Genomic DNA, 16,923 nt, shown 5'->3' on the forward strand with positions numbered 1-16,923 from the left:
GAGTTCCTGTCAGTTGCAGAGAAAGATGGCCAACCACTGGAGGCTCTTGAGTAGTGGGAAAACATTGGACTGAACAATTTTTTAGAAAAATGATCCGGGAAGCAGAGTGACATATGGATTGAAGTGGGGAGAGACAGGAAGCAGGGAGATCGGCAAGGAGGCTGATAGAATAGTCAAGCCAGGATAGGATAAGTGCTTAGATGAACGTGGAAGCATTATGGATGGATAGGAATGGGTGGATTTTATTGATGTTGAACTGACAGAATTTGGTCATTGATTGAATACGTGTATTGAATGAAAGAGATGAGTCAAGGATAAGGCCAAGGTTACATAGTTGTGAGTCAGGGAGTGTGGTGGTACAGTCTACAGAGAAGGGAAAGTCATTCGGAGGGGAGGATTTGTGTGAGATGCTGTGGAGTTCTGTTTTGAATGTGTTGTTTGAGTTGTCAATGAGACATCCAAGTAGAGATATCCTGAAGGTAGGAGGATATGCAAGACTGCAGAGAAGAAGAAAGATCAAGATTGGAAATCACTATCTATCGATCACTGCTGTGTATGGAATAATAATAATAATGATGATGTTGATATTTGTTGAGCGCTTACTATGTGCAGAGCACTGTTCTAAGCACTAGGGTAGTTACAGGGTAATCAGATTGTCCCACGTGAGGCTCACAGTCTTAATCCTCATTTTACAGATGAGGTAACTGAGGCCCAGAGAAGTTAAGTGATTTGCCCACAGTGATACAGCTGCCAAGTGGCAGATCCGGGATTAGAACCCATGACCTCTGACTCCCAAGCTCGTGCTCTTTCCACTGAGCTACACTGCTTCTCTGTACAGGAATACTGTACTTGGAGTTTGGAAGCATTCATTAAACAAAAAAAACCCTTCTTTTACTTGAGGAGGAATCAGTCCAGGAGAAAATTCTATTTTTGGCTCTAATCTACATGGGACAATTTAACATTAAACTCCACATTAATGGTAACAGAGCAGCATGGCCTAGTGGAAAGAACCCAGGCCTGGAAGCAGAAGACTTGGGTTCTAATTCCAGTTTTGTCACTTGTCTGCTGTGTGACCTTGGGCAAGTCACCTGATTTCTCTGTGCCTCAGTTTCCTCATCCATAAGATTAGGTTAAGATACCTGTTCTCCCTCTTAGATTGTGAGCCCTGTCTGGGACTGATCTGACTGTTCTGCATCCACCACTGTATTTGGCATTTGTTCATTGAAGCGTATTTATTGAGCACTTACTGAATACAAAGCTCTACATTAAGCACTCGAGAGAGTACAAAATGACAATAAATAGACATAAGACCTTTAAAATACCCTCCATTATTATTGCTAGTAGCAGAGATTACTCCAAGCGAACAGGACAAGCATTTTAAGAGCCACACGACATTGCATGCAGTGAGCGCTCAATAAATACGATTGAATGAATTAACATTATTCTGGCCTACGTTGCTATCTGGAACTCCTAGGAGCAGCAGAGCTGCCTACAATTCAGGCTTTTCCACTCCCTAATTCTGTCCCTCACCCAACCGCCACCCGTGAGACGTGAGCGCCACTGGGCCAACACTCTCAGTCCAACGAAGAGATCTGTAAGATGTCACAGTATCTCTAGGAAAATTCTTCTGTTTTCACCCATTCAAGCTCATTGTGCTGAAGTGTGGCACAGGAAACTAGTAACAAATTCCCCTAACAATAGCTGGTTTTCGAGTCAGATATCAGTGGCGCCATTAAGACTGTTGGAATCCGTGATACTTCTTCATCTTGCCTTCGGGTTTGCCTCTGTATGTCTGGCAGGGTGGGAAGCAGTGTGGTTTAGTCTGAGGGTATCTTCATCATCTCACTGCTGAAAACGACCTATGCAGTGGCTTGCAGTGCCAGCAGAATCAAGAAGCTGAACAGATCCAAGCTCTTTCTCACTCCCCTGGGGTGTAGATTCCCTAGGAGGGAAGGAGAAGAGAGAAAGAAGGACTTGGCTTTAGACACAGGTTTATTTTCACGATAGATGACCCAGATCCAAATATTCAGTCCCAATCTCCGATAGGTTTTTATTTTTCCGGCTGCCATGATCAGCAGCAGAGTCAGTCCAACTTCCCAAGTCCATTTGGATGATATTATTTCCAGAAGCAGCCAAAGGGACAACATTTCCTGTTTGTGAATTCACGGCCAGTGTAATCCCACCATGCAGGGATTGTTTTCCTTCTGTTGTCTTCCTTTGCCTTGTTTATGTGAAGATCCTTTATTGCTTGTTTTTTATTTGTCAGTTTACATTTTAACTGGCCAGAGACATTTTTAATTTTCTACACTTCTCCTCCTGGGTAAAGATGAGAGAAAGCCAGCAGATGGGGAGACCGGGAGGGCGAGGGGGAGGGTTACCTCAGAGGGAAAGGGACTCAGAGACAAACTCTGTCCCTACCCTTCCTGGGAAGTCAGGGAAAATAAAGGTCCAGAGGCAAGCCAGTTTAAAGGCTGCAAATGCTCGGGAAGAGAATTACATTCCATTCTGTAAGCAAGAAGATATGCTGGCAGGTCCCCAACTCTGTGGAGAGAATAAAAATTAAAATGAATTTCCATCGATTCAGATGCTAATTTCCTCATGGAATTAAACTCCCAGTTTGTGCATTTCTCTTGCAAACTCCTCCCTGAATTGGGAGCGGAGAGTTCTGTTTGGAAGCTGAGAACAAAGGTTTGTGCTGGCTCATGGTTAAGACGAACCGTTTGAAGCTTGGGCAGAGCACCGAAGTCAGGCCCTGGGAGAGTCAGACTTAGAACCCAGGCACTTGAGACTCCCTGCTTTCTGATCTCCCTCGGACTGCCTTCCCCCATCTTCTTCCATTAGCAAAGCCAGTTCTCCCCTTGGCCATTAGTACTCGTAGTTGCGAGTTCGAGACACTTGGAAGGCACGATCATGCTTTCAGTAGTAATAATAATATTAATAATAATAACTGTGCTATTTCTCATGCGGTTACTGTGTGCCAGGCATTGTACTAAGCTCTGGGGTGTATACAAGCAAATCAGGTTGGACACAATCCCTGTCCCACAAGGGGCTCACACTCTCGATCCCCCACTTCGCAGATGAGATAACTGAGGCAGAGGGAAGTGAAGTGACTTGCCCAAGGTCACACACATTAGACCAGTGGCGGAGCCAGGATTAGAACCCATCAGGCCACTAGAATAGCCACTGAGCCAGAGGGAACGAAATCTCCTGGCTACCATCGAGGTTTCTCTGCCTAACCGAGCCCTTCGGCGTTGTCATTCAATACTAATGTTCAGGTTTTTTAGGTCTGTGAACTATGCCCCTATTAACAGAGTCCCATGGTGCACTTGTCCCATTAATTGATGCTTATTAGTACGACTTGCTGCTGCTGCTGCTTCTGAAATGACATCCAAGCAGATTGACAGAAAGCGGCTATTTCTGGTAAATAGACCTCACGTTGACTAAATGAGTTCTCCTTTCTTGGGGAGCTCTGACCCCCTCCCCCACTTTAAACATGGCAGAATTACCACGAAGATCCTTGTACAATTTTGGGGAATGATTTCGGCAAAGCTTCCAACACAAAAAGATTCAGCTTTCATTAATTCAACAAAACAAGTCAGCGGAAGAAAAGGTGCCTTGCTAATGACTTCTTGAATGTTAATGAATGAATAATTAACCTCAGCTATATAATTAGCCTTTAAATGCACCAAGACTCCAGGAGAGGGACCTAAAACATGGGAAAAAAACCCGATGAGAATGAAAAGGAAAGTTCCGAGCTGGAAACCTACAATCCTTCTTAACACGAACAGTACAGCCGAGTTCAGCCGACTCTTGATCAATCAATCAAGTGGTAATTATTGAGCACTCACTGTGTGCAGAGCACTATACTAAGAGCTTGGGAGTGTACAATTCAGCAGAATTGGCAGACACGTTCCCTGCCCACAATGAACTTACAGTCTAGACTGGGAGACAGACAATATAAATAAGCAAATAATGGATTCATTCATTCATTCAATCATATTTATCGAGCGCTTACTGTGTACAAAGCACTGTACTAAGCGCTTGAGACAGTTCGATATAACAATAACAGACACATTCCCCGCCCACAGCGAACTTACAGACTAGAAGAATATGGATATTTACATTCATAATGGATATGTGGATAAGTGCTTTGAAGTTGAAGGTGGGATGAATACTACGTGAGAAGGCCTGAATCTTTCATTCTGCCAAGTCGGAGTCCAGTGTGCCAGTGAGAGACATTTAAGATGCAGAATAGGCTTTGTCTCTCCTTACTGATGCAAGAATGACAGAAAAAGAGAACTCTAAGGGATCATTTTCAGCCAGTCAATAGCAACAGCCCCATATTCCTTCTGTCTAGGCCTTGCTGTTTCCCAGCATGGGGTGGTGGACCATGGAATCCTCCTGCTTATTTGGGAACTGAGACAGAAGTCCCGCTCTCCCCTTCCCTGCAACCCTCATGCATGTCTACGGACTGGTGATTTTTCCTCTTTATCTCACGGGATTGGTGAGGGTAGGAAGCAGTATGGCATAGTGGATAGAGAATAGGCTTGGGAGTCAGAAGGTCATGGGTTCTGATCCCTCCTCTGCCACTTGTCTGCTTTGTGACCCTGGGCAAGTCACTTCACTTCTCTGTGCCTCAGTTACCTCATCTGTAAAATGGGAGTTGAGACTATGAGCCCTAAATGGGCCAGGGACTGTGTCCAACTTGATTTGCTTGTATCAAGTGCCTGGCACATAGTAAATGCTTAATAAATATCATCATCATTATTATTATTATAGGAAGCGAGGAAGCAGAACCCTTGGCTGATTGTGAACTCACTGAGCAGCTTGGAGGCCTGCCAAGGGTTGAAGGTTCATCCAGCTTGGAAACCAAGTCTCTGGCACTTCAGGATGCCAACAGTTTCTTTATTTTGTCAATCGAATTTATTGAGCACTTACTGTATGCACAGCACTGTACTAAGCACTTGAGAGAGAACAATAGAACAATATAACAGACACATTCCCTGCCCACAACGAGCAATGAATCAACTACTAATCAGCACTTGGGTAGATACAAAGTAATCAGATCAGATGCAGTCCCTGTCCTGCATCGGGCTCTCAGTCTTAATCCCCATTTTACAGATGAGGTAACTGAGGTACAGAGAAGTGAAGTGACTTGCCCAAGGCCACACAGACAAGTGGCAGAGACGGGATGTACGAGATGTACTTAAGTATTTAAGTGAGAGTGGGGTGAATATCTAGTTATTAAGGGATACAGATCCAAGTACATTGGCAACTTGGAAAGGAGGGAGAATGGGACAAATGAGGGCCTCGTTTTGGAGGAGGCGTGATTTTAGGAGGGCGTTGAAAATGGGGACGGAGAATGAAAAAAATGAGGACCTGGTCTTTAGGAGGTGTGATTTTAGAAGGGCTTCGAAAATGGGGAGAGAGGTGATCTGTCGGATATGAGGGGGAAGTGAGTTCCAGGTCAGAGGGAGGATGTGGGCAAGGTGTTGACAGATAGGCAGGCGAGATGGATGTACAGCGAGTAGGATGGTGTTAAAGGAGTGAAGTCTGTGGGTTGGGTTTTAGAGGGAGATCAGTGAGATAAGGTAGGATGGGGCTAGGATGAAGCAGCATGGCCTAGTGGATAGACCACGGGCCTGGGAGTCGGAAGGACCTTGGTTCTAATCCCGGCTCCGCCACTTGCCTGCTGTGTGACCTTGGGCAAGTCGATTCACTTCTCTGAGCCTCAGTTCCCTCATCTGTAAAATGGGGATTAAGACTGTGAGCCTCATGTGGGACAGGGACTGTGTCTGATCTGATTACCTTGTATCTACCTGAGTGCTTAGAACAGTCTTTGGCACATAGTAGACACTTAACAAATACCGTAATTATTAATATTATCTCCCTAAGATCTCCCATCCCCCATCTAGAATTTATTTTAAGATCTGTCTCTCACTCTAGACTGTGAGTTCCCTGTGGGCAGAGGGATGATACCCCTTGTGGGTGGGGCCCTGGACTGATCCTTGGCAACATCTACAGTTTCTCAACTCCTGAAATTTAGCTTCCACCATGTCATAGGTGTAGCTATTCCGTGTGACAGCTGAGCAGATGACTTTCTATGAATAGACAATGGAGCGAAAGAGGCCACGGCAGGCACAATTTCACATCCATTAGTCGGAGCACACAAAGCCAGGGAAGAGCATCCGTACTGGGGTCTCTTTCTTGACTCCATGTGAGGAGGAGGAGGAGGAGGTTTGACTGAATCGGTATTAGTGCGGAGGGACTCCGAGTCACAGACGAATCTGTCTTTCGGGAATCACAATCCAACTCGACCTCAGAGTTTTGGTCAAACCCCCGAGTTGGCAGGCGGATTTGAGCTATAAGCCCTACTGGATACCAAAGAAGCATGGAATGGCTGGGTGTAATATATATATAAATTAAACTAACACTGTAATCTATTTAAGGAAGCTAGGAGAGGAAAGATGTCTGTGATGCAGAAAGCGGACAGAATGGAAAAACTGAAAGTATTTTGTGCCTCCGATGTGTCATGAGTATAAAATTTCCCTTGCTCTTCACGGTCTTATTAAAGACTGGTTTATTCAGGAACAAAGGACATTTCAGGCAAACATCCCCTCTTTTACCCAAATCACCCAGAATAGGAAAGCCTTCTGATTCCAAGCTGTTCTCCCGTTACAGCTTCCAGCATCTTTGTATCATACCCTCAAGAGCATGGTTTTTGCCTTCTTGGCCTCATAGCATGCTTTTTTAAAAAATGCATTAGTTAAGCACTTACTATGTCCCAGACACTGGAATCAGCACTGGGACAGTTACAAGCTAATTAGGTTGGACACAGTCCGTGGTCCACTTGAGGCTTATAATCTTAATCCCCATTTTACAGGTAAGATCACTGAAGCACAGAGTAGTTAAGTGACTTGCCCAAGGTCACACAGCAGGCAAGCGGCAGGTTCGAGATTAGAGCCCAGATCCTTCTGACTCCCAGACCTGTGCTCTTTCCATGAAACCACACTCCTTTTATCTTCATAGGAGCCATCTCTAACATCCTCTGGGCTTCTCTCGTTCCATCTTTTTTTTTTTTAGTTTTGTGGTACTTGTCAAGTGCCTACTATTTGCCAAGCACTGTTCTAAGCACTGGGGTAGATACAAGTTAATCAGTTTGGACACAGTCCCTGTCCCACATGGGCTCACAGTCTCAATCCCCTTTTCGGATTAGGGAACTCAGGCCCAGACAAGGTCACACAGCAGACATGTGACTGAGTCAGGATTAGAATCCAGACTCCCAAGCCCATGCTCTGTCCACTAAGCCACTCTCCTTCTCACAGAGCACCCACTTTCTTCCCCAGATCTTCCTCTCTTCAGGCATTCTCCCCTTGTCTGCACTGCTCTTCGAACTCTTACTCTATCAATCCAGAAAGAATACTCTTAGCTTGCTAGGGAAGCCCTGTGCAAGAGTTTTCCTGAGTTTTCGACCAATCGTCATCCGTTCTGCTGCCGCAACAGGGGTCTTGGATAAGTCTGGTTGTTGGGGGAGCTGGGGAGATGTCAGTAGCTACTTCTTCTCCAAGCTTCTCAAGGCTGGTCTTCCATGTCCACCTCTTGCCACTGGAGTCCTCCCCTTTCTCCCTTGCCCGTCTTCCACACCACTATCCCTCCACATTTCACAGAGCCCACAATCTATTCATTCATTCATTCATTCATTCATTCAATAGTATTTATTGAGCGCTTACTATATGCAGAGCACTGTACTAAGCGCTTGGAATGTACAAGTCGGCAACAGATAGAGACAGTCCCTGCCCTTTGACGGGTTTACAGTCTAATCGGGGGAGACAGGCAGACAAGAACAGTGGCAATAAATAGAGTCAAGGGGAAGAACATCTCAATCTAGTCATATACATCGATTGCACCAACCTCTTTTTCTCCGAGTCTCTAAGTTAATCTCAACACAACCCAAACCCAAGTTTCCTCTCTAAGGATTTAGGACATAGAATTAGATATTAGAACTTTGGTGAGTCACGTTTCTCAATTCCTCCCCCGACCCGGATCTGGCAAAACAGGAGTGGAAATTTAAGAACCTCTATCTTGTCTGGGAACACTTATGCAGCTGTTTCTGTTCAGATATAATTGTCCCCATCCCATTGTCTTCCCAGCACATCTATTGTTCTTTATTTCACTGTTTTATGGTGTTCAGGTGGAGACAGTAAAGTTGAGAAAGCATGGGGAAAACTGGTTTCCTTGACTTTTAAATACATCTTTTTGGGTCTTTCCAACTTCATTCCCCTCAGAGCCTGCCCTGTCTAATCATCTGTTTATTATTAGTTTAAACTACTTGAAATTCAAAGTCATTCAAGGCTATTTTGATGAATCAGCACTCTTGGCTATTTACCAGCCTGTAGAAAGGGATTTTTCACATCTTATTTAGCAGTTTCTTGCTAGGTAAAGCAAACCTAAGCTCCGGCTCCTGGATTTTGTTTTTCGTTTTTTGTTTTTGTTAAAAATAAAGACGGAAGGACTTGGAAACCATGGTTCACCCTCCCTGGTGTTCTATTATCGACGTCTCTGGCACGGTGTGACCACGTATTGTGGTTTCTGTTATCTGGTGTCGCCTTCTCATTTCAGGAAGCTGGATGCTTTCATCTATGATGCCGCAGTTCTGAATTACAAGGCCGGGAGAGACGAAGGCTGCAAGCTCGTGACCATTGGGAGTGGCTACGTCTTTGCCACCACCGGCTACGGCATTGCCCTCCAGAAAGGCTCCCCGTGGAAGAGGCAGATCGATCTGGCACTCCTTCAATTTGTAGGCGATGGTAGGTCTCCGTTTCATCTCTCCCTTCGATCTTCCTCTGTTTCAGGGGTGGATTCTCTGTTTTGCGATGGGCATTCAGAGGGTTAGGTATTCTACCACTCACTCCCAGAACTGTCTTCTGGGAAGCCTGGGATTGATTTCAGTTCCAATCCTGCCCATTATCATCACCATAATTATCAACATCAGTTTGCCCTCATCCCTCCCGAGGTGCCGGGTGCTGAATTAAGCAGTTAGGAGCAAAATAGCCCCTACCCTCACAGTATACTAGGGAAGACAAGCAGACGCAAATTGCAAACAGACGATAAGTAAAAGTGTAAAGGCAGAGACACCCATCATAAAAATGAGGACAAGCACTTGAATAAATAGTAAATAGAGGGGTAGCACAGGAGTTTGTAGGGTAACGGTGAAGCAGGTCATGACCAGGAGGTTGAGGGACTAATCAGGTGTTATACCCCTTAGAAGAGGAGGTTTTTAAAGAGGGCTGATAAGGTTGGGAGGCAGGAGATTTGGCAGATCTAATTGCAGAGGGACATCCATGCAGGGGAAAAGGTTTGAGCACCGAGTCTTGTTTGAGGTATTGGTTAAACGCTTACTATATCTCGAGTACCGTTGCTGTGCTCGGTGTAGATCCAGGAAAAACAGATCAGCCACAATCCCCACAGCATATGACTCTCGGAGTCTAAGGGGGAGGGAGAACAGGGATTTAAACCCCATTTTTGCCAGTGAGGAAACTGAGACACAGAGAAGTTAAGCCACTTGCCCGAGGTCACACAGCAGGCAAATGGGGGAGCTGGGATTAGAATCCAGGTCTCCTGACTTCCATTGCCATGCTTTTCAACTAAATCACTAGGTGCACTGCTTTTCGTTCAGTCTAGCACCAAACTTGGCCTTTCTCCAGGGACACACATGACGCTCAGAGACTAAGGGGGAGGGAGAGAAAGTATTTAATTCCCATTTTATCAATGAAGAAACTGAGACACAGAGAAGTGATTTGCCCAAAGTCACACAACAGGCAAGTGGTGCAACTCTTCTGACTCCTAGTTATTGCCTCTTCCCACTAAGCCACTAGGCAACCTTGCTTCCTGTTCTTCTTAGCACTGAATTCCAAATGTAACTCATTTCAAAATAAAAGTGTCTCTAATCTATCAATCAGGCAGTAGTATTTATTGAACACTTATTGCGTGCAGAGAAATGTACTAATTGCTTGGGATTGTGCTAGCTAATGGATAGACAAGATCCCTGCCCTCAAAGAGCTTGCGATTTAGTGGAGGGGACACTAAAATACAAGTAGGAAAAAGAACGAAGAAAGGATTTTTATATGAGTTAAGGTTTTTGTAATAGACTATATAAGATATGTATATCAATGATACCGGAGATTGTAAATACATAAAGTGCTCAGATAATGCAGAAGGGCTGTACAGGAAACAGGCAGGATATAAGCCAGGGAGATCAGAAATGAATGTACTCTCCCAACTGCTTAGTATAGTGATCAGTACAAAGTAAGCTCTCAATAAATATGATTTCACTGATTAACTGATTTATAAGGAAGGCATCTCTCAGAGGATGAGATTTCAGAAGGGGTTTGAAGATGGGGAAGGCTGTGTGGTCTGTTGGATGTGAAACGGAAGGAATTCCAGGTGGTGGGGAGGGTCAGTGGTGAGAGAGACAAGAGGCCCAGTGAGCAGGTTGGTTTGAGAGGAATGAAGAGTGTCGTGTGGGGTGTGGTAGGAGAAGAGAGTGGATAAGTAGGAGGGAGGGGCTGACAGAGGGCCTTGAAACCCTCCTTATTTTTAAAAAAGGACATGAAGTCCATGAAGATTCCTGTTTTCCCCCTGCCTCTATAACATGTGTTAGCAATAATTTTTATAATAACTTTGCATACCTTTGCCTAAACCACATTTTTGATCTTGAAGAAACTAACCTTGAAGTTTACGTATTTGGATGTGAGTTCCAACAGGTTTTGCACCTCTCACCGTGTATCAAAATGCTCCTTTTCCATGTTTTCAGCCTCTTATTCCAGGCAAAAAATAGCTGCTGCTCTGTCTTTCATGCACTGTGGTTTTCTTAGTAACACCCAGTGACCGAGCACCTGTCCTTGTTACTTGAAATAAAAATCCCGGGGGCCTAAGCCTGGAATTTGTCCAGCTCCAAGTCACAGGCCTCAAGGAGGACAAAGGGCCGTGACCAGGCTGTGAAATTCCACTGTGATGCTTCAAGATGGGCCTTGAAGGGTCTACGTGGAGCAGTGTTTCCTGGTCTGTACCCTAGGAGAAAGGAACACCCGCTGATAGCGGGTCTGTGCAAAACCAACAACATTTCTTAACATACCAAACAACGAACAGACTTTCCAGGCCAACTGCAAGTGGGGCCTTGGACCTTAATGTTCCGTGCTGGTGAAATCCAGTTGAATCAGACTCCTCAGACTATGTATGTATCTGTAATTCATTGATTTATTTATATTAATGTCTGTCTCCCCCTCTAGACTGTGAGCTCATTGTCAGCAGGAATGTGTCTGTTGCTTTATTGTGGTCTCTTAAGTGCTTAGTACAGTGCTTTGTCACAGTAAGCACTTAATACATATGATTGAGTGAATGAACGAATGAAAAAGATTCAGAGAGATCATACTGTCCATCCCTCAGCATTAGGACCGACTCCCCTGACATAATCCCAATCTGATTATGTTCAGTACCTTTCTTAGTAAAAGCTTCCAAGGAAGGACATTTCGAAGCAGCATGGCGTAGCGGAAAAAGCAAGGGCCTGGGAGTCCGAGGACCTGGGTTCTGATCCTAGCTCTGCCACTTATCTTCTGGGTGACCTTGGTCAAGTCATTTCATTTCCTCTGTATCTCAGTTCCTTCATCTGTCATTTGCAAAATGTGAATTTAATTCCCATTTTCCCTCCTACTGAAACTTTGATTCCCTTGTGGGACCTGATCATCTTGTATCTACCCGAGCACTTAGTACAGTACTTGACACATAGTAAGTGCTTAACAAATGCTATTCTTCTTCTTCTTCTTATTTTAATCTTTAATATTATCTCATTCTAGCACCTCACAGCCCTTCCTGGGCTTTTCTGTCTCTGACTCATTGTGGGCAGGGAGCATATCTACCAACTGTGTTATATTACACTCTCCCAAGTACTTAGTAATGATGATAATAATAATCATGGTATTTGTTAAGTGCTTACTCTGTGCCAAGCACTGTTCTAAGTGCTGAGGTAGATAGAAGGTAGCCAGGTTGCCCCCTGTGGGGCTCACAGTCTTAATCCCCATTTTAGTACAGTGCTCTCCAACCATTAAGTGCATAATAAGTATGAATGATTGACCGCTCAACTGGCTCTGCGATTTCAGAGTCCAAATGGTGGATCTGGTCCTCTAATGGCCATTGAGCAGGGGATCCACTGTTTTTCGAGGTCTGAGGCGACAGCCTTTTGGTGCAGAAGAGTCAGAGTAAAACCGTTGGGCTGTTGGTGTGCAAAAACCCCATTGTACAATTTGAACACTTATTAACGGAGCTTATATTATTGTGAAGGCGAATGTGGCTAAGGTGAAGGGCTAAAATTAGAGAAGAAAGGAAAAGGCCAGATTCTCCGTTGTCAAGGCAGTAAGTATAACAACACTTCCCACTTTCTGCTTCACTGAAGGGGAAATCCCTTCCCCCTGCTTCTCCCCGCCCCATAAGCCCACTGCCTCATCCTGCAGTGGGGCACCAAAATAGCTTCTTTCTTGGTTCCACACTTAGAAGTCAGCTGGAGACAGACAAAAGGAAGGAAATAATCTTGTTTCAAGGGGCAACTTAAGATAACCTCACTGGAAAACAATGTCCATTACTGTCTAAAAGAGTAAATATACAAATGAACACAGCTGCATGAATATTTCACTTATCATACGCTGCTTCTGCAGGATTAATTATGCTCCCAAATTAGACCTGTTAAAGAGCAAAATGTCTAGCAGTGGCTAATTATTATTCACCCTCTAGAATGGAACATTTATCTCTCGTTATGGAGTAGTTTCGGTGGGCGATTGGAAGCTTAATGAGTGTCAAAAGCATTTAGAAATTCCTAATGCGTTGTGCAAATACAACCTTTGGAGTGGAGTGTTTGATGAATGAAAAAGCATCTCACAGGAGGTGTGCATAGCCCCTGAGGGAAGGGCGTCATCAAGAAGGACACGGTTGTGGAAAAAACAAAGCTAAAGGCATCAACCTGTCCCCGAGTAAAGCCATGGTATCGCCTATTTAAATTATTACGGAAAGTTCTGAGCCTGACATATGGATGATAATGGAATCTTTTTTTTAATTGTTGTTGATTGTTAAGCGCTTTCTATGTGACCGGCATCTTTCTAAGCACTTGGGTAGACATGAGCTAATCAGGTTGGACACAGTCCATATCCCACATGGGGCTCACAGTCTCAATTCCCATTTGATAGATGAGGTAACCGAGGCACAGAGAAGCAAAATGGCTTTCCCAAAGGTCACACAGCAGACCAGTGTGGGGGGTGGCGTCGGGATTAGAAGCCAGGTCCTCCTGACTCCCAGGCCCCCCCTCTATCTGCTAGGTGACACTGCTTCTCTAAATTTTCCATTGGGAATAATGGCTTAGCCTCAGAGCTGAGGTTTCAGGAGCAACAATCCATCCCAAGGAATTGAATAGAGATGGCAGTGGCTGAGTGACAGGGGCTTGTCCAATGCCATTAACATTCTCATCCAAGCCAGTTGTGTTCTTGTTGGGAGTGCAACAAGAGGGTAAATGTGCACATGTGCCTCAGGACAACCAGATGTCTGAAGCAGTCCTGCCATTTATGGGTCTTAGATCCTCTAGCGGGGGATTCTGGGATTCTCTCATGCTGGCAATAGTGTTTCTGCAGGATATTTGCCAGCCCAAGGAATCCTACCATTTTCACTCACTCCATCGATTACTCAGTGGTACATAGAGCGTATCTGCTCTGTGCAGAGCACTTTTCTAAGCACTCGGGAGCATCGGGTTAGTAGACTCGATCCTTGGCCTTGGGGAATTTACACTCTCGTGGGGAGGCAGACACTAGAATAATTTCCCAAAAGAAGGAAGAAGGTAAAGAGGATGTGTGTAAGAGCCAGTGCTTATGTAATCGCAGAGGTGCGGTCGATGGTTGTGAATACTTAAGTGTGTAGTTGGAAAGTGCTGAAGGAGTGGTTGAGAGAACTCTTCATTTGCCACCCAAACCCTGTCCTCCCCATGACTTTCCCATCTCTGTAGACAACACCACTATTGTCCCTATTTCATAAACCCATAACTCTTCTCTCTCATTCAACCCACGTAGTCAGTCTGTCGGTTCTACCTTCACAACATCACTGAAATACGCCCTTTCCTCTCCATCCAAACTACTTCTACACCGATCCAGGCAACCATCACATCCTGCCTTGACTACTGTTTCGGCCTCCTTACCGACGTCCCAGACTCCTGTCTCTTCCCATTCCAGTCCATTCTTCACTCTACTGCCCAGCTCATTTTTCTTAAAAAAAAGTTCAGTCCACATTTCCCCACTCCCCAAGGACCTCCAGTGACTGCCCAGTCACCTCTGCATCAAACAGAAACTGCTTCCCATCGGCTTTAAAGCACTTGATCCTCTCACCCACTCCTTTTCCTCACTGATTTCCTACTCAACCCAGTCATCCTCTAACTCCAACTTACTCACTGTACCTTGATCTCATCTGTCATGCTGCCGATCCTTTGCTCAAGTACCCCCTTTGTCCTGAAACTCCTTTCCCCTCCATATATTCCCATCTTCAAAGCCTATTCAAGTCACGTCTCATCCAAGAGTTCTTCTCCGATTAACCCCTCTTTCCCTCTACTCCTTCTCCATCCTGCGTCACTTATGCACTTGTACCCTTTAAACATTTGATACCCCACCCTCATCTCATAGCACTTATCTAAAGACCTATAATTTGTTTACTTATATTGAGATCTGTCTCCTTCTCTTGACTGTCAGATCACTTTGGGCAGAGAACATGTATTGTGCTCTTCCAAGAGCTTAGCATGGCGCTTTGATTTTAGAATCAGCATGGCATAGTGGATAGAGCATAGGCAGGGGAGTCAGAAGGTCATGGGTTCTAATCCCAGCTTTTCCACTGGTCTGCTGTGTGATCTTGGGCGAGTCAATTCAGTTCTCTGTGCCTCAGTTTCTCATCTGTAAAATGGGGATTGAGACTATGAGCCTCATGTGGGACAGGGAGTCTGTCCATCTGATTTACTTGTATACACCCCAGCGCTCAGTACATTGCCTGGCACTTAGTAAGCACTGAACAAATGCCACGATTATTATTATTATTTGCACACAGTAGTGTTGAATAACTACCATTGATTGATTGATTGTGCAATGCGAAAAATATTTCTGCGGCCTGATCTAGTCACCTCTCCACTGAAACTGTACCCTCTGAAGTCACCTCTCCCACCTGTCCTTCTCTGCAATCATGCACATCTTTCTACCTCATGGACAACTAGATATGGATGTCCCACAGACATCTCAAACTCAACTTGTCCAAAAATGAACTTCTAATTTTCCCTTCCATATCATCCCCTCCCCTTGGCTTTCCCGTAAACGTTGACTACATCACAATCCTCCTTGTCTGTCAAGTCCACAGCCTTGGCATTATCCTAGGCTCCTCCCTCTCTTTCAAGGTACGTATTCAATCACTCCCTAAATCGTGTCAGTTCTTTCTTTGCATCTCCAGAATCTGTCCCTTTGTCTCCATCCACCACGCATGTCATATCCTGACTTGACTGGTGAATCAGCCTCATTGTCAACCTCCAGGCCTCCAGCCTCTCCCTTCTAATACAGCAATTTTGCACATCTCCCTACCTCACAAATCTCCAATGGCTTCCCCTTTCTCTCCACATCAAATAGAAACTTCTGACCACAGGCTTTAAGACACTCAAACAACTCCTTCCCCCTACTTATCCTTGTTTCTCCCCCACCTCAAACCAACTCTCACGCTTCACTCCTTTCAAGCCAACCTACTCACTGGGCCTTGTTCTCATCTCTCTTGACATCACACGATTGTTCACACCCTCTATCCTGCCTAGAACTTTTTCCTCCTTCACATCCGGCATGCCATCTGCCCATCTTGAAATCACATCTTCTCCAGGATGCTTCCTGTGATTAATCTTTCATTTCCCACACTTTTTCCTTCTGTACTGCCACTCCAGAAATTTTGTGTCACCTAAGCACTCAAATACTCACCTTCCCCATCCCTCCATAACCCTTATGTACTTATTCTTTAACTTTGTTGCTTCACAGTCCCCTTGGCTGCTTACTTGAGCTTCTGGCAGTCAAGGCCACAGAGAGGGGACTGGAGAGAAGTTGATATGTATGTAGAGAAGCAGCATGGCCAAGTGGAAAAGCATAGACTTGGGGGTCAGAAGGTTATGGGTTCTAATTCTGGCTCCACCACTTGTCTGGTTTGTGACCCTGGACAAGTCACTTCACTTCTCTGTACCTTAGTTACCTCGTCTGTAAAATGGGAATTGCCACTGTGAGTCCCACATGGGAGAAAGTCTGAGTCCCGCTTCATTTGCTTGTATTCGCTCCAGCACTTAATACAGTGCTTGGCACATAGTAAATGCTTGACAAATGTCATCATTATTATTAATCAAGGGTTCCCCCCTAGGTGTTTCAACTTTGGGGTATGGAAGTTTTGGGTAATGCTGTTGTCAAAATAAATGAGTCCTCCTGTCACCTTGTATCCTCTGGGGTGTATGCGTAAGTCTCATCAGAGCTGTTCTTCTGGTATATTTTGGTGTCCTCTTTAAGCAGTAGTTGGCAAAAGTTGGCCAGGGACCATGGGGGTGGAAGGATAGCTGAGGAGGAGCAAGTGAGAGCATACTGCTGAAATCCAGGCTTGTCTCTGCTGAGTTTCCACCACCGGTCAGAGTCAGGTTTGATTGTGGTCCTCATTCTAGAGACATAACTGAGGGCCAGGACTTTTATAGAGCAAGAGCAGGAGCAGCGATGCAGAAAGCTGGATGCCTGGGGAGGGAGGGAGACACTGAAGCTGGCAAGGGGGTCAGAACCCAGGTTTGGGAATGGGTTCGGATGGAGTCTTGCTGCTCCTCTAGTGCTAACCTTCCCACTGTGCCTCGAT

General features: G+C 45.1%; 1 protein-coding gene across 2 annotated transcripts in view; it reads left to right on the forward strand.

Annotated features, from left to right (window-relative positions):
- Nucleotides 1-16,923, forward strand: part of GRIN2A (glutamate ionotropic receptor NMDA type subunit 2A) — a 325,890-nt gene that overhangs the window by 287,492 nt on the left and 21,475 nt on the right. For both annotated transcript variants that reach the window (XM_029058261.2, XM_039911125.1), the window contains one exon: nt 8,620-8,807. In XM_029058261.2, coding sequence (XP_028914094.1) covers nt 8,620-8,807 — 188 coding nt within the window. The remainder of the gene's footprint in view (nt 1-8,619; nt 8,808-16,923) is intronic.

The sequence above is a fragment of the Ornithorhynchus anatinus genome, chromosome 2 (assembly GCF_004115215.2).
Source record: "Ornithorhynchus anatinus isolate Pmale09 chromosome 2, mOrnAna1.pri.v4, whole genome shotgun sequence".
NCBI lineage: Eukaryota > Metazoa > Chordata > Mammalia > Monotremata > Ornithorhynchidae > Ornithorhynchus > Ornithorhynchus anatinus.